The sequence below is a fragment of the Phascolarctos cinereus genome, unplaced genomic scaffold, assembly GCF_003287225.1.
Source record: "Phascolarctos cinereus isolate Bilbo 61053 unplaced genomic scaffold, phaCin_HiC Scaffold_4;HRSCAF=312, whole genome shotgun sequence".
NCBI classification, from domain to species: Eukaryota; Metazoa; Chordata; class Mammalia; order Diprotodontia; family Phascolarctidae; genus Phascolarctos; species Phascolarctos cinereus.
Window position 1 is genome coordinate 383731359 of NW_027555847.1, and position 25524 is coordinate 383756882.

Genomic DNA, 25524 nt, shown 5'->3' on the forward strand with positions numbered 1-25524 from the left:
AGTTCTATGTCCCTAGTGGGTGAGGGATTATACATAATAACATATATAGCCCAGACTATTCATTCTACTAGGGCTGTGTCCTCACTGGAACATCCCAAAGCACCATAGCTTTAGAGGTAAAATTTAGAGTTTGTCTAGGTCAGCATACTCTACAAGTGAGATTTAAGGAAGTTGTGACTTGCACAAGATTACTTGGTCATAGTGGAAGGTATTAAGCGGAATATCTAGGATATGAAACAAGGTCCTCTGACTCAATATTCATTCTCTTCCTTACTACACCATGATGCCTCTTCTACCTCTGAAGTTCCTGCTGGAAGTTTCCCTGCTGAGCTGCTATCCTCTATTCTAGGTCTTCATAAACTTTTTCCACTAATGACCCCTTCAGAACTTCTTAAACTATGGGTCGGGTTGCAACCCACAATTTAAGAATCACGGCATTCTATTAGGCTGCTTTCTCTAAGGACCATACGCTGATTTTCTGATGAGCTGCTACTGCCATCTGCTGATTCTTTGCTGAAATGAAGCTGTTCTGTTGACCACTTGGAGAGTATTCAAAGCTCTTGTGAGTGTAATCTTAGTCTCAGAGCTATTTCAACTCTTTTGTGAATCAAACCCACAGTAACACCCACCCAGCCAGCACAAAAAGGGTGTCTTAGGTCAAGTCAGGATTTCAAACTGCTTTGCTTGCATCTCTGCGGCAATACCCCCAAACCCAACTGATATTTGTGTTGTAGTAAGTAAATTCCTCTTAATTGCATATCCTGTCCCTGGCTTATAACACTAGAAGACTGAAGGGGCAGGGATAGGGCTGCTGACCTTTGTTCTGAATTCTTAAAGTCAAATCCAAGCTGTGGCTCTTCCTACATAATGAAATGTTGTCATGTTGGAAAAAAAATAACATTGAAGGACTGCTGAAATCTTTGGAAGAGAGAAAGGAGAAAGAAAAAATTTCACAAATTTCATGCTTGATGGAAATCAACATTCAGTGATTGTGCTTTGTACTCATTCTCCTTCCTGCTAGGACCTCAGGGCTGGGGAACCTGTGGCCTCAAGGCCACATGTGGCTTTCTAGGTCCTTGGGTGCAGCCTTTTGACTAAGTCCAGGTTTTACAGAACAAAATTAAGGGGATTTGTTCTGTGAAGTTTGGATTCAGTCAAAGGGCTGCACTTGAGGACCTAGAGGGCCACACGTGGCCGTGAGGCTACAGGTTCCCCAACCCTGTGCTAAGTAATATTATATTTCCTTTTCTCAGTGAGTTGAGCATAATTGATCTGACAAGAGGTGAGCTCCCTATCAAAGGAAGTATTCAAACAGAAATAGAATGATTATCCAACAGAAATATTTCATGAAGAATTCCTAAACTGTACGAAGATGGATTTAATGATTTCTAAGGTCTTTTGAACTAGATTTTATATACACAAGACTTTTGTTACTTCATTCAGTAAGCTTCATCTTAGAGTTGAAAAGTTAGCTGGTCATTACTAAGGTATTTTGAATTTCATTTAGTGTATTAGTTGGTAAGCTGTGTACTGAAGTTCACTTATCAGTAGAATTTTGGTCAGCAGTTTGGTCAGTAGTTTTAACTCAAGTTGTTAATTTAAAGGCTAGTTACCCACTTGATGGGGGATACTGTAATGTCTGAGGCAACAGAGAGAACCCCTAATGATCCTTCCAATATTAAGATTTTATAATTAATTATGATTTAACATTCATACTTGGACAGTTTTGTCTTAGAGTACTCATGATGATCATAAGGAAAAAGACCTTTAGGAAAATCTTTAAAGTTTGCATACTAACATGTGTTGCACAGTATGGAAAGATAGAGACACTGTAAGAAACTTGACAGGATCTTCCCAATCAATGACAATGTTGATAGCTGGTGACTTCATTTCAAAGGTGGATGCAGGAGAGAATGATGAAAAGCATGACATAAAATATATTCCCAGTTTAAGAAATAAAAAGGCCAAAATCTTATAGACTGCTTAGAAATCCCACAGCTATATATCATGAATAGTTTCTTTAAGAAAACAATCAGACACTACTGTACATTGTGAGAACTAAACATTACCAAAAAAAATGAAACTTACCATATCATAATTGATAGGAAATGATCGCTTATTAATGGGGGAATAATTATATAATTCATTGTCTTTATAATCAGATTACTGATTAGTTATAATGAAAGTCAAAGATAATATCACAGAATCACAGAGAACAGATAAAAATGAGAAAAAAGATACTGCTTCAACTGACCTATTCTCACAAGCCTCCAAAGTGAGGGGGGAAAAAAGGAAACAGAGAAAGACATAGATATTGGTCATGATTATGAACACATATTACAAAAAGTTAACTGATGCAAAGTAGATGTCTTAATGAGGAGACAAAAAAAAAAGTCCAAAAACTTCCATAACCAGAGAACCCTTGATCACATTACCCAGTGGCAAGACATGGTGAACAAAAGCAAAGCCAGTTAAAAGTACAAACTTATGTGCAAAATACAAAAGAAGACTGTGGCAGATTATGAGTACTATCACTTTATAAAGTAGTAAAAGATAGTGGAGAAATTAACTAAACTGCAGACCACTTGGCACGGGACTCACCTAAGTTATTTCATGCCAAGAAGATTCATAGATGAACCTGACAAGCAGTCAGCAAATATTTGTAAATGAAGCACATTTAAAAGTATTTCTATAGTAGTCTGTTTTTATCATCAATGACAATGAAGCTACCGAATTCAGCCTCTAGCATGTCAGTCCCTGATATGCTAAATTAATTAGGAAGTCAAAACAGTATTTAAGAACATGGTCAAGAGGAATGGCTAAGCCAGATGAAGTATTCTGAAGAATTCTGGGCTGGACACAACTTAAATTTGTAAGCAACAAGAGATCATTTCACAAGATATCTCAAAAAGAGGAAAATGGAAAATACTAAAACAATGGAAAAAACATCAGACAATATTAATATCCTCAAAAAGAGATTGAGAAGTCCTTCATAACTTTTGACCCATACATCTACTTTCTCATCTTTATAAAATCTTTGCAAGAATGATCTTTATATAGATTGAGAGTGTCCTTCTGGGCAATATAAGAAGGGTATAGGCAAGTTCTTAAAAAGTATTTTATATAGCTAACTACATCTTTATAGTCACATAATTGACTCAAAAGTGCTAGGAATACAATATCATTGTGTTTATTGTTTGTTTGTTTATTTTTTAAAACACTGGCATCAGGGAGTAAAACACAGCTTTATGCCCTCTCCTCCAACCAACCTCTCATGTATATATATTAAGATCACACAAGAGTCTTGGAAAATGCTACCATACAGATGACTGTTCAACAAACCACTGATTATTATCCTCAGAAGAGGCATCAAACAAAGAGATATATGAGCACCAAACGTATCCTCTACTATCACTGAGAGTCCTGAGAAAGGTACGAATGTGAAAAGAATTTTGTCTAGATTGTGAGATCCTCCTGATTTTCCTATTTGCAGATGATACCGACATTAAACCTCCCAGAATATTACAGAGTCTACTCTATAGGATCCAAAATTGCCCCAAAGAAATTAACTTAATAATACATAGAGGAAAAATTAAAGGGATAAAAATGCCTATTATCCAGACCAACTGGAATTGCCAGTCCATTGAGTATAACCATAAGTACAGATATCTGGGAAAAGTATTGCAGGTAGATAGAAGTTGAGCAAAGAATTGATTAAGAAAAAGAGAATGGACTGGCTTTCATGTGATAAATCTATAGGGGGTTTTGATGATCCTAAGCTTCTCGTAGTACAAAGACTCATTTTAAAATATCTTTTGCTTTCATACCACCTTCATTTCCAGTTATATCCCTTGACTCACTACTACACAGTAAGTCATCATTTGAAACAAAAAATAAGTCTTGTAGGGAAACATGATAGCTATTTTCTGGTATTTGAAGGACTTTTCCTCTCCAGGCCCCAATTCCCTCATCTGTGAAATAAATGGATTGGAAAAGATGAGCTTCACCATCCCTTCTAGCTTTAAATCCCATGATCCTTTGGCTGTCAAGTAGAAGAAGGATTGGACTTGGACAGCATAGCTCCAGAGGGCAGAACCAGGACCAAGAGTAGGAAATTACAATGAGGCAATTTTGACTCAGGAAAGAGAAATTCAATATTCTATCACACGGATGTGATACAATGATCATTAGTATTTATTATTCATTCACCATTCTAAACATCATTATGAAAACAATGCAATTTCTATCTAATTTCCCTGCAGCAACAATTTCATGTACGTCACAAAACCCAATGTAAGACATAGGCCAGAATTCAGCTCTCTATATTAACTCTCTTCTGCTAGCCAACTCACATTTTCCTTTATTTACTATCAACTGCACATTATTCAGGGCCTAAATATTTAGTGTGTCGTTATTATTGTCTCTTGTTTTAGAGGCTTCACTGATACCTTCCCTTCAATGAGAGAGAAGTGTTATACTGAGGAAGTGACAGCCATGTCAAGATCTAGTAAGAAGTCTGTTAAGATGGGAGGAGGGGTGAGGGTGGAAAGGGGCCTTTCCCAAAGACTTAAAACTTAAAATTAAGGTAAGAGCTTCCATATATTTCCATTATTCAAGTAAGCCTTGCTCCTTACAGAACTCATTATCTTTATGCCTATTACCCCACTTCTGAACTTCCTTATTACTGTTAAGGGAGCCACTATACTTTCATTCATCCAGTCAATCAATCTATCAATCAATAAACATTTATTAAGCACCTACTATGTTCTAGGCACTATATTATGTGATGGGGATATGAAAAGAGGCAAAAAATGGTCCCTTCCCTCAAAGAGCTTACAATCTAATGGGAGGGGGAAGACAACATGCAAACAAATATATATAAAACAAGCTATAAACAGAATAAATTGGAAATAATTAACAGAGGGAAGTTACCAGAATTAAGAAGGGATGGCAAAGGCTTCTGTTAAAGACTAGATTTTAGTTCACAACCTTGGTGCCATCCTTAACTCTTCACTTTTATTCCTACATCCACATATCTGATTACTTGCCAAATTTTGTAATTTCTTTCTATCTAGAATTTTTCAAATATGCCTCTCTTTTTTCCACTCATATAGTTATCACCCTAGTACAGACTCATATCAGCTCTCACTATGTCAACAGCCTCAACTGAATTGCTTCAAGCACCTCCTCACTCCAATTCATTCTCTGCCTAATTGACAAAGTTATTTTCCTAAAACACAGGTTTGCCTATAACCAAAAATATTCCAAAGACCCTCTAATACTTTTAGGATCAAATATAAATGCTTTGTTTGACATTTAACACTTTTCACAATTTAGCTCTGTCCTACCTTTCAGTCTTCTTAAACATTTCTCTCCTGTGAGCACTTGGTCCTGGCAAGCTGGCTTACTTGTTCATCACAAAGTCATTTAACCTCTACAAGCAACTCTTGAACACAAAGTTACAGAGAAATTGTTGATAAGCTTCAATAGAGGGAGTTGAAACTACAGGTCCAGACAAACCTGAACCTTAGTTTTCTCATCCGGAAAAGGAAGACAGTAGACTAGAAGATCTCTGACATTTCTTCTGGTTCTAAATCTATGATCCTATGATGGTGGCTAGATCATTGGATGTGACCAAAGCCTAGAAATGGATAACTGAGAAAATATCTGCAATCCTGTATCCAGCAGCAATCAGAAGTAAGGCAGACCCTCAGGGATTTTATGCTCTGGAACAGATTACATTCTACAAACCAGAAGACACTGGTTTTCCTAAACCCTCTCCCACTCAAGGCATTTTGGTCATCCCTTGCAAACAGAAAGGGGCAAGGTATGTAAAACTTAAATGAAATAAGAAACCCAGGTGGAACTACTATGAGGCATGCCCTTCCACATCAATCATTCCAAACTCCCACCACAATTAGGGAGCTATGATTGGCAGTAAGCATCCTGTGTTTTGAGCTGCCAAACAATTGAATATCTTTTTTTTTTCTGCTGCTATTAGTGGATCATACTTATAAAGTGACTTCCTCACAATAATCTTATAAGGTAGGTAGTACAAATAATGTATCTGTTTTACCAGAGATGTTCATGGTCACAGAGCAAGGAAGTGTTGGAGGTGGAATTTGACCTCAGGTCTCCTGACCCTCCAAGGGCAATGCTTTTTACAACTATCCTGTACTAGTAAATAAAGCACAAGGATTATTTATTTTTTCTCTCATGTGGGAGTGAGAATTTAAACAATGTATCAGTATAGCTTTAAAATATGTTCAATTATGTTGATTATATCAAATAAACCTATGATGGATCGATTTTGCCCCGCAGGGAGATCTCACATTTATCTAGTGATCTAAGGAACAGCAAGCAATAATATCTAACATTTATACAGCACCTTAAGTTTTGCAGACTGCTTTATATATGTCATTTGATCCTCACAACAATCCCGAGAGGGAAGGACTATCATTATTTCCACTTTACAACTAAAGAAACCAAGGCTGGGAGAGGTTATGTGACTTGTCCAGTTTCACACAGTTAAGTAAACTATTTAGGAAGGATTTGAATGCAAGTTTTCCTAACTCCAAGTACAGCATTACATCTACCACTCACATTGCTTCCACATTTAGCATCTTTGTACAGTGAAATAATGGGCCTAGTGTTGTCATGCTATGGACAGACAGTCTGCCTGAGAGCCTAGATGCCTAGAGCCTAGATCTGCCTGGAAAAAAAGTGATGCTTGTTTATATTGGGCCTATTATTCAATCTTTACTTCATTCAATATTTCAGGGATCCATGACCTACCATTGCAGATACTTCATACACTCATTGCAACCCCTTTGTGCCTTAATAGACTGACTTTGTAAGTTAATAGGGCTAGAAAAATCAGCGTCTAATGGTCAACCTTCAGCCATTCCAAACACTAGCTCTTAGATAATAAAGATTTCCAACCTGGGCCTGGACTCAAAGCCTCTGAAGGTTGAAAGGACCTACTGCAGTTTGCATTCTGTCAGCATGACCTCATAGATCTATGAGGAGGCACTGGAATGGCACTTCAGTGAATATAACATTTAATATTTATTCTTCACACATAGTCAAAAAACCATTAAAATATCACCAAATTATAGAAACTCAGAGCTGGAAGGGAATTTGGAGGCCAGCTAGTACAACTTTGAGCTAGCTAAGAATTCTTTCTACAACATTCCTGACAAGTAATAATCTATAAAACTTCCTTCAAGACCACAAACATTCATTGAAAAATTATAGTAGAAGACAGCCTGCTATAGGAGAAAGATCCCTGGTCTTGGAATCAGGAGATTTGGGTTTGATCCTGGTTCTACCACTTTGCTCTGTGATATCTGGCAAATCACTAATTTTCTCCTGGCTTTATCTGTAAAATTAGGAGGTTGGATTAAATTATCTCTAAATCCTCTTCTAGACCTAAATCCTGTGACCCTAAAATAAAAGAGGGTACATTCTTTTTTAAGATGTATAAACTTTTGTGATGCAGTTTACAAACTCAGTTGTGTGTACAAAAGTACACACAACTGAATTCCACAAAAGAGTTAAGGTAACTGGGGTAAAAGAATTGTTGTGACTCTAAAGCAGGCCTGCACAACATCTGGCCCACAGGCCTGTTTGACATTCTTTAGTTTTTCCAGGGCTGCCTGAAATCCTTTGTCAGGTTGCAAGCAGCCCAGCAGGTGGAATGTTATACACGCCTGCTTTGAGGGAACTTCGCATAGTCAGTTTTGCTGAGGGATTTGCATTTTTGGGGGCCACCCAACATCCTTTGGCAGGTGGCAACTGATGCGCAGCCATAAGTGGCCCATGATGTTGGGCAGACCTGCTCTAAAGCATATGTATATGCTAAGAAAAGAGATATTGTTTCATAGTAAGCATTGACTTAGCACTGATCACGTGCAAGAGATTTGGGTAGGCCACAGGATATAAAGAAAAAACAAGGAAGCAATCCTCACTCTCAGTGAGTTTATATTTTACTGGGGGAGACAATATGCATGTGTATAAGAATATACAAATCTGTTTTTAAAATACAAAGGAATTTTGACGAGGGTGTCACTAAGCTATAGGGATCCATGCTGAAGGTGACATTTTAAATGGAGCTTTGAAGACAATTAGATGTGCTAAGTGGGGAGCACAGACTAAGCAAAGACATAGAGATCAAAGATAGACTGTCGGCTGTGAAAAACAGAAAAGAGTCAATTTGATTGGACTAAAGGATGTATGAAGGAGCAGCCATACTGTGAGGGCTTTATATTACCAAACAAAGCAGTCTGTATTTGATCTTAGAGGAACTGGGGAGCTACTGGAGTTTTAGGAGCAGTGGAATAATGTGTTCAGACCTGTGATTTAGGAATATCTCTTTGGCAGCTGTGTGAAGGATGCATCTGAATAGAGAGAGGCTTGGGGCAGGAAGACCAATTAGGGGTCCATTCTAATAGTCCAGAAAAGGACTTGAACTCTGTGGTAACTGTGTGCACAGAGAATAGGATGTGTGTAACAGATAATGTCGAGAAACAGCATTTCAGGGTTTGGCAAATGATTGGATATGTGGGGTGAGGGAAAGTGAGGAGTCAAAGATGATTCTGAGGTTATGAATACAGATGAATAGAAAAATTGTGGAAATACAAAAAAAAAACAACCCAGAAGTTTGGAGAAGGGAAATAATGAGTTCCATTTTGGACATGTTGACTCTGAGATGCCTACAGTATACCCAAGTTGAAATTCCCAGTAGTCAACTGGTATTGTGGAACTGTACTGAGCTCAGGAGAATGACTAGGACTGGATATTTAGAACTCAGGGTCATCTGCATGGAAGTGAAATTTGAACTCATGAGAGCTGATGAAATCGCCAAGAGCAGGATGGAGAAGAGGAACTTGGGTACAGAACTGTGCAGTACATCTTCAGTTAAAGGAATGGATGTATGGCTGATAATACAGGAAAGATGACTTATGTAAGAAGAGTACCAAGGTAGGACAAAGTCACTGAAAAGGGGAAAGAATCCAGGATAGGAGGGCTGTTAAGGCAAAAGGGGAGAGAGTTCTTTCTGAAGAGTGACATGGCCATGAAAGGACAGTAGTTAGGGAAGGAGATCAGATACCACTGGAGAACAACATAGGTGTGTGTATGCTATTGTCCATGGCTCCATGAGCAGATTGGTGGCTTAGACATGTTGTAGGGTATATGCCCCAATCTCAGGCCCTGAGAAGCTCAAGCCTCAAATTTATATTGAGTTTTTAGACAAAGAACTGATGTGGCACTAATAGGAGGCTGCTTGTCAACAATGAGATAAGGCAGTGGGGTAGTATGAACCACTGAAATGAGGGTATATTCTGAATTGCCTAATAAAGAATCCAAAATGAGGGGCAAGAGGCCAAGAAACACAACTCTAATTGTGCCACACTATAAAAACAGCTGTAACAGAGAAGCCAGGTCTTCAAGATCAGTTAAGCCTTAGCATACATGCATGCATCCTGAGGGCTGAGGCCGAACCAGTCAAACCTGGGACATAGGTGCTATTATTATCTCCATTTTTGAGGAAACTGAGGTAGGCAGAGGTTAAGGTTAAGCTCAGGGTCATAAAGGAAGCAAATGTCTGAGGCTGGATTTGAACTTGGGTCTTCCTGACTTGAGGCTTGGAATTTCATCCACTTTGATGGTGCCCAGTAAAGAGGAGAGTCATGATGTTTATGGAAAGCATGACACCATCATCAGAGAAGATGTGCTACCTCCTTGATCTTATTTTTTTATATTTATTTTTTCCTGATTTTAGATGAATGAATATCCTGAGATGAGAATGCCCAGGTTGTTCAGTGAGTCCATTAAAGCCATCAGAGCTCTCACTAGTAATTACAGATGGTAGCAGGAGTTGTGGCAAACAACAGAGGAAGGCACCTGAAGGTGGAGGTGAAAGACATTCCCCTGAGAATGACAAGAACTTCAGGGAATATGACCCCTATGATGGAGAGAAATGCTGACTCTGGATTCTAGAAAAGGACAAGTCTCAGATCCCAGCATAGGCCTATGCCCACAGGGAACTTCATGAGGACTCCATGAAAGGATAGAAGGATTTTTGTGGTTAAGAGTCAGAAGGTATTCTTTATATGCACATGTGTTTCACTCTTGCTTTGTAAGTTTGAGCTTAATCTCCTAAGAGACCTCATGTGTACAAAGGGAGAGCATGCCCCTGGGTTGGTGGTGGGAATATTTTATAACCATTGTTCTTGCTATCCCTTCTCAGTAAATTGCCTTTTCTTTCTTTCTTTCTTTCTTTCTTTCTTTCTTTCTTTCTTTCTTTCTTTCTTTCTTTCTTTCTTTCTTTCTTTCTTTTCTTTCTTTCTTTCTTTCTTTCGCTAGGCAATGGGGTTAAGCGACTTGCCCAGGGTCACACTGCTAGTGTTATGTGTCTGAGGCCGGATTTGAACTCAGGTCCTCCTGAATCCAGGGCTGTTGCTCTATCCACTGTGCCACCTAACTACCCCTGTAAACTGCCTTTTCTAGAAACTAATAGAGTTCTACAGATTGACTGACATTGGGGAGCACACTGGAAGGGAACCTGTGAGTGACAGTACTAGATTCTACCACCATTCAGTGTTATTCCCTAGAACCCTAAGGGGAGAAGTACTATTCTCCCCTCTGGCAATCTAACTTGCCACAGCTAGTGTGACTCTCTTGCTACAGGGAACACTTGGAAAAGGAAACTCCCTCTACCAATTCATGCTGGCACTTTCTCTTCACCTTATATAGCCTTTGGGAGGTGTGGAGAGTGTTGGGAGATTAAGGAACTTGCCCAGGATCTAACAGACAGTATGTGTTACCAGCAGTACTTGAAGTCAGATCTTCTTGGCTCCTAGGTAATTCTCTATGCCTCACTGACTCATTTGCATACATGTTCTTAGAAAATGTAGACAAATTAAGTACCAGATAATTTCAGAGAGGAGGCACTAGGAGTCTGAGGTGATGGGAAGAGGGAACATCAGGAAAGGCTTCAGAGAAGACTTCTGAAGAAAGCCGGGGATTCTGGGCACTAGTGAGGAGAGAGTACATTACAGAAATGAGTCACAGACTAGTGCGATAACTATCTGAGAGAATATACTTTGACTAAGCACCAGACCCAGATATTAACACAAAACAAAACAAATGGGGGGAAAAAAAATAAAAACTTTACTCTTAACCTGGTGGCAACTTACTTGGTTTTTACTGACCTGCCCTTAGATGGGTCTGGTCAGTTATAGCCTAAAGAGCTTTCAATCTGTCCTAATTAGAAAGACTTTCTAGTCCCTGTCCCTTAGTCCACAGGTAGGCCTGAAGAAGTGAAATTTACAAATTGGTAACAGCAGGAATTACTTGACCATGAGCTTGGTAAGCAATAGAACAATGGACACACCCAGAACAGACAAAACTGGGCTCAGAAGAAGGTCTTGGAGAGAAGCCACCTAGCTAAGGTAACGTACCTCGCATAAAGACATGATGTTCAACAGAAATGATGTGTCCAGTGAAGAGCAGAACTGCCATCCTCGATGAATGGCATGATGCCAAGACCAGACAAGGTGGACCATCCTGCCGTGTGAAAGGTGTGAGTTGCCCTGGCCACAGAAGCCTATCGTGGGTGCTGTTGGTACATGGGTTTCTTGAATATGCACCGTCACACAAATGTTCTGGCTACTTATACTCCCCGGGTATGTCTCTCTTGGGTATTTCTTGGTCACACGAATGTTCTCTCTGCATGTGTGCCTCCTCTCATTGGTTGTTTGGTACCCTTTGGTAGATGTAGGCTATTTGTACAAGAGAAGAGCTTTTCTTTTCACTATATTTGCAATACTGCCAATGAAATGCCATTTTATTTGGAATTAATTTGTCCTCTGGCCTGCTGGCAAAATTATATACATTGGTGGGAGCTTGTGAATCATGTTTTTAATGCTAACTCAGAGAGTGCCTTACACCTGGATTAGATTTGAGGAGGGGGCCCCAATGTGAAAAGGGTTGGCCCAGGTGTTACATTTAAATGAAGATACAGATTTTGCTGCTTAATTTGGTATCCCTAGACTCATCAGAAATAAATGAGATTTTTAGGGTTCTAGTTAGCTGACATTTTATTCAATTGTCATATAGAGACATAAAGATTCTTTAGACAATTAGCAAATAAAAAAATTAATGATTAATTAATATATTAGATATATTTTTTTTCTTTGGGGGAAAAAATGTGGATCTAATTCTAGCTGTGGTACAATGGAAAGAAAACTGAATTAGGAGTCAAAGGAATTAGTTTCAAATCCTGGCTCACTTTTCTCATCTGTAAAATGGAGGCATCCAAATAAATGATATCCAAGTTCTTTTTCATCTCTAACTTTATGATACCATAAGTTTCTGGTCACCTGGTCAAATTTCACTTGTTTAACCTGTTACTGCTCTAGTATGTTAAACAGTGGGACAGAGTAGTTCAGTCACCCGGTAGGACGAGACCTAGGAACTCTAAAAATATTTCTATGTCAGATTTAAATGATGGAGCCTGTGGTATTTCAGCATTCACAGTTTGGAACTTAAGAGCACAGTGGCAGGCACACAGCAGGTGCTCAATATATAGTTGATGATTACAAACTAAAAATATTACACTCTGCAATAAATCATCTCATTACACCAAGACAAGCTATTTCAGGCTTAGGAAAACAAGTTATATAGCAAGTGCCCTAATTTTTCATTTATAATGAAGTGATGATTTTTTTGAACTGAAAAATATCCTTAGGAAAACTTGGAAATAGTGGAAATTATGATTTAGGGCCAGTTCATATCTAGCAATATAATAGTCAAAAACATTTGTGCAGTTTCTCAGGAATTTTCATTACCTCATACCTAATGGGGATGGGGGTGGGGATGGGAACAAACCTAAATACCTCGTGAGGGCATGATTGAGTTTATTTTTGTTTACTTCCTCCACAAGCACAGATGCATTCTCGTTCTTATTCATATCTCTCCATACTCAATGCTTTGAAAGCTTTCAGTTTTAAACAAAACTTTGGTAGAATGCTTGTAGTAAATTCCTCTAAAATTATTTTAATGCTTATTGACAAACAATATAAGGTTCATTAAAAAAACACACACGCTGTTCATCCAGTATCCCTCATTCTCACTACATGATAAGGCCCATCTCTTTTCCCAGCTATAAGTGTTCTGGATCATATATAGTATACTGCTTCTCACTCTAACGTGTTAGAAATGGCAATAAAGTTGGAGGCAATATGGTATAGTAGAATTGTTTTATTCTTTTCACATGTATCCTTATATAGTCTTAGTGCCTAGTATAGTGCTTGGCATCAGGTAGGTACTTAAAACTTTTTTGTTTTTAAATCCTCTATATTTCTAATGTGTCCCTCCCCTTTTCCCTCCCAGAGAGCTGTTTCTTGCAAGAGAGAAGAAAAAAGAGAAGGAAAAAAAAAGTTTGGCAAAACAAATAGATGAGTCAATTCTGAAATTACATGCAGTGTGGTTCCACATCCCTAATTCCTGACCCCTGAAAAGAAGAAACGTGCTCTCTCATATCTCTTCTTTAGGTCATGCTTGGTCATCATATTTTCCCAGCTTCCAACTGTTCTGTTGTCCTTTCAGTTGCATTATTGTAATTTTGTTTTCCTTGTCTACTTAAGCAAGAAGTGGGGAATGATCAAGAAAATCAAATCATCCCCTCTCACTTGAAGCACTTGATAAGATGCTAAGCCCTGTTCCCTTACCGGAGGTGTGAAGACTGCCTTGAATCAATCAGTCAATAGCTTTAGACTAAGTGTCATTGATCAATTAAGAAGTCCTTGATGATCACAAGATGAAATTGAGTAAGGTTGCTTGGGAAGTCTATTAGGATTTGTTGAGAAACTTGGTGATGCCCTAGAAGACTTTTATAAAATCAAGAAGCTAGTTTAGAATATAGGATTTGTGTGTGTGCCAGAATAAAGGAGAGTCCTTCCAGGTAAGGTCCTAAGAAGAAATTGCTGGGGGAGGGGGAAAAGGGAGAAAGAGAAGGAGATGGGGAGGAGAACATCATCCTCAGCTTTGGTCTCCTCCACAATCCACTGGACCAGAGGAATATCTTGTGAACTTCAGAGGGTTATGAGTTTGGGGGCTTCCTGCAGCAGTCCTGAAAGCACTCCTGAAATTACCAATATGATGTCTGATTTGAGAACTAAGGACAAACTGGACAGACTGAATACAAACAACTTCCATTCTATAAAGAGTCCAATAGAGGAGAGATATTAGGCCTAAGAGGAACTTCACAAACACCCCAAAAAAGGGACAAAGAGACTTCCAGTATACTAGACTTGACATATAATGCTCTCTGAGCATTATTAGCCCACTTTCCCCTGGATTCATTATGTGTCACAGACTTTTGGTGGGATGTTTTATACCAACTCTTCTTTACCACCTCAGTAAAACCTCCCTTTCTAAAAGCTATTTAAATCTAGCTAACTGATACTAACATAATCATCAGAGAAGCAAACTGTTGGGGGCTCGTGAACTTAAAAAGACAAGCCCAGAATCCTGAGGGGAGATGTGGCAGCCAGGCTTTGGGGACCCAGTCAGGCAGGAGGTTCAGAGTGAGAAGGGTAGTGTCAGAGCAAGTGCTACAGTATCCTTTATTTTAGCTTATTTGGATCTTCCTTTCCTTCTCTTTATTCATCATATGTGTCATTTCTGACAGTATGACACTATTTCACAACTTATTTAGTGACTCAGCCAATAAGTATATACTTTTGTTTATAGTTCTTTGCTACTATAAAAAGTGTTTCTACAAATATTTTTTGGTGTGCATGGGGCCTTTTTAAAATCATTGATCTCTCTGGGATACATGCCTTGAATTCTAAGGTTTATTGGAATATAATTGTGCATACAAAGTTTTGGCAAGCACACCCTAGATCCCATTATGAACTACTACAAGGTCCCAGCCAAAGTTGGTACCAAGCAGGACTTGGACCTCCTTCTTCCCCACTGTAGGGCACCACAGACTTTATGAGGGATGTTTGAACCAAGCAAGACGTCCTTTCCCCTCATCTACCCAATGGCCCACTTCCAATTTTCCTGCTAATCATACCTTCCCTGCTCCTAGCCTGACACTGACCCCTACATTCCCACCTCTGCCAAAGAGAACTCAGAACCCTTTCTATGGTGGGATCATTTTTGTGAGACTTATTAAGGCTAAGACTGGCAAAGGTACCAATATGGACATAAATGGACAAACAAAATGGCAGACACTTGAATGAGTCCTAAGGACTTCTGGGCCTTGCTGAACCTTGGGAACTCTGAACCTTTCTATTATCCTAATAGCTGAACTTATGAAGATATATATTGCCTTTCCAAGTTAAATTGTGTCTTCATTTTCTATTTGAATCCCTAGTGCTTAGCACATTGTTTGGCATATAATAAGCACTTTATAAATACTTTTTCATTTATTCCTTCATTCCTTCATTCAGGGCCTGAGTATTCCCCTTCAATATGAAGAATACTTTTTTTTTTAACGAGTTTTCTATTCTAGCATGGAAATAGAATTTTTAGAGGAAATACATCAAAAATAGGATCATAGGCCTTTAGAGCAGAAAGGGTATCTAAAGAACCTCTAAGCTGAAAAGTTGATAATTCCTTGATTTGCCTTAATGACAATTTCATCCTTCAAAAGTTAGAGAAGCCAAAAGGAAATGCTATTCCGTTTCTGATGATTTTGACTGACCAGGAGAAACTGGTTTACTAGGGTAGAAATGATGGGAATCTAGTGAGCCAGTAATTTACTCCTTCTGAGAATTTATGATAGAGGCAAGGAAAGTTGGGAACAATCTGAAATATGTCCTAGATTTGTGGAAAAGAGACGAGAGGATTCAGAGGACAGGTAGGATTGTAAGGACTAATATTCTACAGGGGAGGTCTGCTCCAAAGGGATGAGAAGTTCTAAAGATTGAAATTCTCAAGATACAAAGAGAAAGAATCCTGATAAGAAAACAAAAGTTATCTAAAGAGACTTATTGGATACACCAGGATCTCATCAACCAATTTAGTTTTATAAACATATATAAAATAGAAGGAAGGCATATAACTAAGGGTGAATAGAAAGGCTGTGAGAAAAGTGTCAGGCAAAAGAAGCTAAAGGTAATAAAATGGGGTGTTGCTTTTTAAAGCAACATTGGATCAAAGAATCAAAGAAGGGATGGCAAGAAAAAGATGCCTGATGAACAGAAGGAAGAATTGCTCAAGTTTTATTTTTCTTCTATTTTCTTTCTAAGGGGAATTATCTTTGGACAGAGAGAACAAAAATTATAAATATAAAGCTGATATTCAAGATAACTAAGAAGAAAAGAGAACATGGAACTGCCAAGCATGATTTCAAATCATCTAACCCAGATGAATTACATTGCTAGAGTATTGAAAGAAATGGCCAATGGTATTGCAGAGTCATTGTCCATGATCTTTGATGGTTTAGAAAGGTAGTGTGGGACTGGATAAAGACAAATGTTCTAATTTTCAAAAAAAGGAAGAAAACAGTCTGCAAACTATAGGCCAGTAAGCTTGACTTCAATTCCTTGCAAAATTCTAGAACACATCATTTATTTTTTTTATTTTTATTTAATTTTTAAATTTTATTTATTTTGATTTATCAACAATCACTTCCATATGCTTTTGAGTTGAAAAATTTTCTCTCCCTTCCTCCCCCCCACCCTCCCCAAGACGGCGCATAATCTGATATAGGCTTTACATTTACATACCCATTAAACATATTTTCACATTAGTGAAGTTGTAAGTAAAAATTAAAACCATTGGAGGGACCATCAGAAAGATAAAACAAAACTCAACAGAAGGTAAAAATAAGTGATAGCGATTTGACTTCCATAGTTCTTTCTTTGGATGTAGACAGCATTTTCCATCCAAAGGCCTCTGGAAATGTCTTAGATCCTCGTAATGCTTAGAAGGGTTCAGTTTAACAATCTTAAGTCATTGCATAACGTGGCTGGTATTGTGTACAAAGTCCTCTTGGTTCTGCTCACTTCACTCAGCATCAGACCATATAAGTCTTTCCAGGTTAGAACACATCACTTAAAGGAATGCCAGTGAATGTATTAAAAAAAAAATGAAGTAATCACAAAAAGTCAGTGTTACTACTTTAGGTTATGCCACTTTAACCCCAATGAACCCATGCTAGTCATATGCCCTGAGGAAGAATGATAAAAAAGAAAGGTCCCAAATACACCATAATATTGCTAGCATCACATCACTTTGAATTGCAGCAAAGAAGTGGAAAGAAAGTAGACGTGAAATTCTAATGACTAAGGTTCCCCATGCCTAACCCCCAAGGCTATGAAAAGACATTTGTTTCTTTGCAGAGATGGGTGATCATGGATGTGTGTGGGATATTGACTATATTGCCAGATTTTTCAATGTGTTGGATAGTTTTGCTGTGAACTGTTTTCCCCCTCCTCCCATGTCATTCTGTTAAACTGTATAACTGAGAGCTTTCTGTGAAGGGGAAGGATATATTGGGATAAGGTGATGTAGAAGCACACCATATCAATAAAATATATTAAAAATAGAAGAGGTCATGTCAGACTAGACACTTCTTTTCTGACAGAAGTATTAGATTGATAGAACAGAAGAATGCTATAGCTATAATTCATGTAAATTTTAGCAAAGCATTTGACAGTCTCCCATGCTATTCTGTGGAAACAATGGAGAGGAATGTACTAGACAATAGCACAGTTAGATGTATTTGGAACTGGTTGAATGGCCAGACTCAAAGAATAGTCACTAATGATTTGATGGATTTTGACTCTGTACTGTTTAATATCTTTTTTTTTTATCATTAACTTTATTACATACTGAGACGGCAGAGGTGAGGATAACTATACACAATGACTGGGTCAGGATTCAAAAAGACTCTCATTAGGATAGACCAGGGTTCTTAACTTGGAGGCTGTGAATTGCTTTTTTTTGGTTTGTTTTTATCAGATTGCCAAAGGGGTCTATGAGACAAAACAGGTTTAGAACCTAGAATATTGAACCAAAACCACTGAAATTTAATAGATATATAAGTATAAAGTCTTATATGTGGGCCCATCAAAAAAGCCCAACAAGAACATACAACAGAACACCTAAAAATAAGCCTAAAGTTTTAATGCATGATAAGCTTGATATGAGTGAATTATGTTTAATGAATGATGAGCTTGATATGGCTGCCAAAAAAATGCAAGGTAAAGTGTTAAGGACCAGGGAGATGACAGTCCCGCTTAACTCTGACCTAGTAAGACCATATCTAGGCTTTTGGGTTCAATTTTGGGACATTGATTAGCAAGAGGGTCCTCAGAGGAGGGTGACTGTGGTGAATTGACTCAAGTTCATGCTATGAAGAGAGTTAAAGGAATGAGATGTTTAGTCTGGAGAAAATTAGGAGAGAATACAAAGCCTCCCTTCAAGTATCTGAAGAGGTGTCATGTGGAAAGAACTAGATTTGATTGGTTTGGTTCTAGAGGGCAGAACTAGGAGCAATAGGGAGAAGTTGAGAAGAGGGAAATTTCCTTGACTGTTATGGGGAAAATCCTAACAGTTAGCAATATCCTCAACTGGAGTAAGCTGCTTTGGATAGTAGTAAGCTTCTTCTCACTAGAGGTCTTTGAGCAAAAGCTGATGACTACTTATCGGATATGATGTAAAGGGAATGCTTGTTCAGATGGCCTCCGGAGTCATAAAACTGTGATCTAGTCCAACTCATTTTACAGCTAAGAAAACAGACTCAAAAGATAAAGTGATTTCCCGGAGGTCCCACATATAGCTAGTGGGTGACAGAAATGAGAACAAAATCTCTGTTTCCTCATTCTCAGACCAGGATGCTTTCTATTTCATTACGCTAAAGTATAGTGAAGAATTAAATTTCCATCTGGGATACATCAACCAACTTGCAATTTATTAAGCATCTACAATGTGTCAGGCACTATGCTAAGTGCTAGAGATACAAAGACAAAAGTGAAACGATCCCTACCCTCAAGTAACTTACATTCTATTAAAGAAGCAACATGTATATCTATCAGTAAAAATAAAATATATAGAGACTAAACAAGGTGATTTTGTGGGGAAGTCACTGATAGCTGGGGTATTGAGTGGTTTCATGTAAAACGTAGCAAATAAATTACGTTTTGAATGAACCAAGGGATTCTAAAAGGTGGAGAAAGTGAGGAGGGAAGGCTTTTCAAGAAATGAGGGGCAGGGGAAGAAACAGGACTAAGACCCAGCAGCAAAAAAAGTGTAGTGTCATATATGAAGATGTCAACTGAAGCCCACCCCTCAAAATGCAGAGGTGTCCAAGCTGAGCTGAAAGCAGAAGTTTTATTAGGAGGAAAATCAGACACTAGTGCTGAGGCACCTCAGTACAAAGTACATAGAAGCCCCAAGCCCAAGAGAAACAGGGGAGACTCATGTTTGAAAATCACAAAGGGGAGGTTTAGGGAGGGGTTGGGAAAAAGAATGAACAATCTTTCCCAGGAACAGGTGGGAAACACAAACAGGATGTTCTGCAGAACAGCTGACTACAAGTCTGGTTTGGGTTAGTGTGTGTGTGTGTGTGTGTGTGTGTGTGTGTGTGTGTGTGTGTGTGTGTGTGTGTGTGTGTGTGTGTGTGTGTGTGTGTGTGTGTGTGTGTGTGTGTGTGTTGGGGCGGGGGAAGGGCAGAGACAGCTCAGCAAGGTCAGCCAGTGAATACCAGCAGAGGTGTCTGGGAGGGAGCAAGATTTTGGTTCATTGAAAGCTCCTGATTGGCTCCTTTAGCAAATAGGCTTCTTCTGTATTTGGTGCACCTGCCTGGTAAGGTAATTAACAGAAAACAGACATATCAATCTCAGGGGTACTTCCATATTCCCTCCCCCTTTTAGTCATGGAGGCCGCAGGGCCCACCTCTGACCAAGGAGGCTTGATCTGTTGCTACCCGGTGTGGTTTCCCCTTGCACAAATCCAACAAGATGATAGCTTGCCAGTTTTTGCTAGGGCTTAAAGCGAATCCTTAGGGGGTATTGGGTTACATCCCCTGCCTTAGCAATGGGGAAGGCAGAAAGTATGAACAAATAAAAGGGAGGAACCATGACAGAATTAGCAGGATCCAGCTTAACTGGATCACAGAGTGTGTGAAGGGTAGAAATGTATGATAAAGCTGACACGGTAGGTTAGGGCTGGGTTGTCAAAACTTTAGATGTCAAAGTGATGAACTGCTATTTGATATTAGGGATGAATGGAGATAACTGAGTAGGGATTGACATGTCAGAATGTCACTAACAACTCTATAATCTCAAGTAAGTTTACTTCACTTCTTTGAGCACTTCAGGTCTTTCATTTGTAAAATGAAGGTTGGACCAAATAATCTTCAAACCTCCATCTCTAAATCCTATAAATTTTCAATTTCAGATCCATTATCAATAAAATGAAGAGGGCTGGATCAGACAGCCTCTAAAAGCTCTTAATAGGACTGAAATTCTGTGAATCACAGGTATTCCATCATTGAACCACTGTTCCACTGATATTTGACATTCTCTGTCACCCAATCTTTTCAGAAGGTTGCTTTTAATTATTTAGCAGGCATCAAATATATGACGTGTCATTTTTTTCCTTTAAAGATAAGCTAAGTGATCATGTAAGGGGTGTCATATCTAGAAATTTGAACTTATGTGTACGAGGTTATTTTGTTTTATCTCTATGAGGCCCAAGAATTGGCTGGAAGATTGTGAATTAAACACATTTAAGTAACTCTCTTAGGTTTACAAAGTCTCTCTCCTTTCCCCCTCCCCCATGACCTTTTAAATTAGGCAGTATATTGACAACCTCATTTTACAGAAAACTGAGGTTCAGAAAAGTTAACTGATTGACTTTATATGGCAATTAAGTATCAAGAACCAGAATCTGAACCCAAAGCCACTGAGTTCTTTCTAAAATATCATGCTTCATTGAACATTAAAACATGAAAGACATGATTAAACTTAAATCTATGAGTAAACATGATTTCATTTCCTAAGTACCAAAAAAGATACATCTGAAAAAGTTTATAGATGCAAAGTTTATGTCAAAAGAGTTTATTGAAATAAGAGTGTATGTTTATATTTATACATAAAAATATTTCAAGCTCAATGCTGAAAACTACTACAACATTGCTGTTTGTCTGGTTAGTTAAATTACTTTTTTCTCTTCTACTTTACATACTTACAACGTATTTGAGCAATGATCTATATTTTCAAAATATTTCTGTATAAGTAGGAGGAAATGATTATCTTTTCCAGATGAAAACATTTCCTGACCTGGAGTCATTCATAAATTGTGAAATACTAAGTTTAGATGCAAAATAAAAAGAAAAATTTACCTTTTTCCCTTAAAGATTCCCACCCTCAACCTCCAATCAAACAGAAACCAGGCATAATCAACCCATACCATTATTTATAAGGGCTTAAAGAAGTGAAGGTGGCAGTGGACCATCCCAGGCCCTTAAGGCTAAAAAGTTCTACATCAGCCACATAATTCCTTTGAAAATTAACAACAGGTTATAAACAGTGAAACTTATTTCTCATTTTAACAATGTGTACAGTTGAAAATAAATGCACAGAGTGTTTCAAAAAAAAATCATCTGGAACACTTAAAGCAATGGTTTCCCAGGAAACTACGGCAAGCCCCTTGCATTTCAGAGACCACTGTAGCTCAAAGATGAAGTTTTCTTTTCCATCAGCTGTTATCCAGTCTTCATTCTATAAGTATCTTCTAAGGTAATTGTTTTTCTTTTTCAAACAAGTGACACAAGTTGACATTCCATTACATTGACAGCAAAACTCAGTTTCATTTTCTCCAGTACTAGAAAAAATTAAAAATAAACAAAAGAGGGAAAGCACTTAGTTTAAATGTTCATATACAATTATGAGATGTGAGGTTTGGAGTTCTAAAGCATGTGTTCAGGCAGATAAGGTCTTTAATGCAACAATTACAATTTGTATTACACACACACACACACACACACACACACACACACACACACTCCTCTACCTACCTGAAAAGACTCTGGCATGGATGAGCTACTTTTAAAATGCCTAAGTTGTGCTATGTGATTACAAATAACTGACATCTTTTTTTGCTGCATGTAGAAAAATGTTAGCACTGAAGCTACAGAATTTCTAGCTTCATGAGTGTTTATCAACTAAATAAGGAAATGAAGGAAGTGGCCAGTCTTAATTTTCATATCTTGTCTTTTATATACCAAGTTGAAACCTCAGTACTCCTGTTTGTTGAACTAAAATGAAGTAACTGTTCACGTGGAAAAGACCTGGGAGTTCTGTGCCCCTTTAAACCAGTCAAAAACTAATGAATAACTTTCCAGGAAGAAGAGGCAACTAGTCTGTATCATAAGAAGAACCAGCCTGTCCTGGACCCTACTTCAATTTTCATTTCCTTGGAAAAATTGGAGGGGGACACCTCTCCAGCCATTACTTTCTTCTACCCTTCCAAATCAGGCCTACTCCACAGACGGTGTGGCACATGACCAGGGGTGTTCAGCAAGGGATCAGAGTATAATTTGAAGGCATCTGCTTCCCTTTCCACCCAGAAACACATTGCTGCGAAAAATGGAGAGACTTGGAAAATGATCATTACAATTTTTATGTGAAACAGAAAAACTTCCAGTGTGGTCTCTCAGGGATGTGTGTTCCCTTTGGCCTTGTGATTTTTATTAGTGACTTGGATAAAAGCATGGATGGCATGCTTATCAAACTTGCATATCAAACAAATCAACTGATCAATATTACAAGCCTATGTGGCAGAAACTGTGTGAGATGCTGGGCTTACAAACATGACGAATGAACAATCTCTACTCTCAAGGAAATGCTATTCTGACAGGGAAGACAAGTCCATATATATGTATATACTGAATAAATAGAGAAAAGAATAAGGGTAGTTGGAGAGGGGAAGGTGGGTATCAGGAAAGACTATGTCAAAGGTGCTGGTGAAACTGCATCTTGAAGGGGGAGGGATTTTAGGAGGCTTAAGTGAGAAAAAAGAATATTCTAGGCAAGGATTGTGGCCAGTGCAAAGGCAGAGAGACTGGAAAGGGACTATTATGTATGAAGAACAGAAATGAGTCATTTCTCAGTCATGTCTGACTCTTCATGACCCTATCTGAGATTTTCTTGGCAAAGATACTGAAGTGGTTTGCCATTTCCTTCTCCAGCTCATTTTACAGATGAGGAAACTGAGGCTTAAGTGATTTGCCCAGGGTCACACAGCTCGTGTTTGAGGCCAGATCTGAACTCGGGAAGATGAGTCTTCCTGAATTCAATCCTAGCACTTCATCCACTGTCCCATCTAGCTACCTTTTGAGACAGGAAGTAACATATAATAAAGCAGAAACATAATTTGGAGAAAGGTTGTGAAGGGCTTCAAAAGATAAAACAGGAGTTTGTATTTTATTTTAAAAGGTCATGGTAAACCCCTAGAGTTTACTGAGTGAAATGGTCTGATTTGTACTTCAAGAAAATTATCTTGGCACCAGTTTGAAGAACAGACTACACTCAGGAGAGAATGATGGCAGGAAGAGCAATAAGGCAACATCAAAATGACCTAGACAAAATGATGCACAGTAGGGACTGCTAGCTAACAAACTAGATCAAGGATTTTGGGTGTGTGTGTGTATATGTGCATGTGCGCATGCTATGCACCAAGCCCTCTGGCAGTCTGGTGAAGTCCATGGATCCCTCAGAATGTGCTTTTTTTTTTTTTCAAACTTATAATTGAAGAAAATGATAAATTTCTGTTAGAGGTCAGTGGAAATGAAAATCTATATTTTCTCTCATCTAAGTTCATTACTCCTTGGGGTTAAAACCCCTGACCAGACAACAATCAAGACATAAAAAGATCTTGACAATCTAGAACATTTTAAAGTACAACTTCATTAGTACCAGATGGCATAGAAAGTATGGCTAGATAACAATTCATTAAAAAAAAAAAAGGCCAGGGACTTTACTGTAACATAAGTATAGTCAAATTTATGACATCATGGAATGAATCAAGAGAAACATGGCATCCAGGAATAAGGATATGATAGTTCCACTATATAATGCTATGGTCAGAGTTTTGTCTTCAGTTTCAGATGACACATTTTAGGAAGAACATTGTTAAGTCATAGAGCATCAAGAATGGCAAAACGCCTTGAGTTCATGTTACGTGAGTATTGATTGAAGGAATAGGGGAATGTTTAGTTTTAAGAGAAGACTTAAGTGGGATAGGATAACTAAAGCATCCTGTTAGGAAGAAGAGTGAATATATTGGCTCTGCTTAGCCCCAGAAGACAGAACAAGAAGCAACAGGTAGAAATTGAAAACAGACAAATTTAGGCATCATGAACAAAAACTTTCCCATATTTAAAGCTATTTAAAGTAGATTGGGGTAGCTAGGTGGCTCACTGGATAGAGTGCAGGGCCTGAAGACAGGGAGACTCATCTTCCTGAATTCAAACTTACTAGCTGTGTCCCCTGGACAAATCACTTAACAATGCCTCAGCTCTTTATCTGTAAAATGAGCTGGAGAAGGAAATGGCAAACCACTCCAGTATCTTTGCCAAGAAAACTACAAATGGATCACAGAGAGTCAGACATGACAGAAAAATGACTGAACAACAACAAAAATGGAATGAGTTGTATTAGGATATAATAAGTTTCTTCTCAGTAGACATTTTCAACCAAAGGTTATATGATTACTTGTTGGTTATACTGCAAAGGGGATACTTATTCAAGCATTAATTGAACTTTACTAAACAGTCATTATAGTCCCCTCCAATTCTGAAACTCTGTGATTCCACCAAACCCTCTTCAATAATAATAATAATAATAATAATAATAATAATAATAATAATAATAATAATAATAATAATAATAATAATCATGATAGCTAATATTTATATAGTGCTTATTGTGTGCCAGGTACTGTGCTAAGTGCTTTATAATTATATTTCATTTGATCCTCACAACAACCTTGGAAGGTAGTTGGTATTATTTTCGTTTTACAGACGGGGAAACTTGAGGCAAACAGAGGTTAAGTGACTTGCCCAGGGTTACACAGCTAGTAAGTGTCTGAGACAGGATTTGAACTCGGGTCCTCCTGACTCCACTCTGTCACTTTGCTTCCCCGATTCTGGAGAGTCTTAGCCTATAAATACTGTATATACTAGGGACTGTAAATATAGGAATTCATTTCATGGATATATTTCGTTAATTTTCTGATACACATTTTACATGTGCTTCCTTTCCAATAAAAACAGATTGGGGAAAAAAGCAACAGAAAGAAAATAAATAAATACTTGGCAGTTTTAGGGCATTACAAATTCAATATGAGCCATTGATGGATAGTGTGATGTAGCATGACTGCCAGAAGTAAAAACTTACATTGCACTAAAAGAAGTATGGAATGTAGACTCTGGGAGGATCCTAATAGTCCCAATGTACTACATTTGGCATTTTGTCTGACCCTTATGAGGACACT

General features: G+C 38.2%; 1 protein-coding gene across 1 annotated transcript in view; it reads right to left on the reverse strand.

The window, feature by feature from the left end:
- Positions 1–21070: 21070 nt before the first annotated feature.
- Positions 21071–25524, reverse strand: part of PIK3C3 (phosphatidylinositol 3-kinase catalytic subunit type 3) — a 190483-nt gene continuing 186029 nt past the window's right edge. The window contains exon 25 of the mRNA XM_020985729.2: positions 21071–21852. Coding sequence (XP_020841388.1) covers positions 21838–21852 — 15 coding nt within the window. The 3' untranslated portion in view covers positions 21071–21837. The remainder of the gene's footprint in view (positions 21853–25524) is intronic.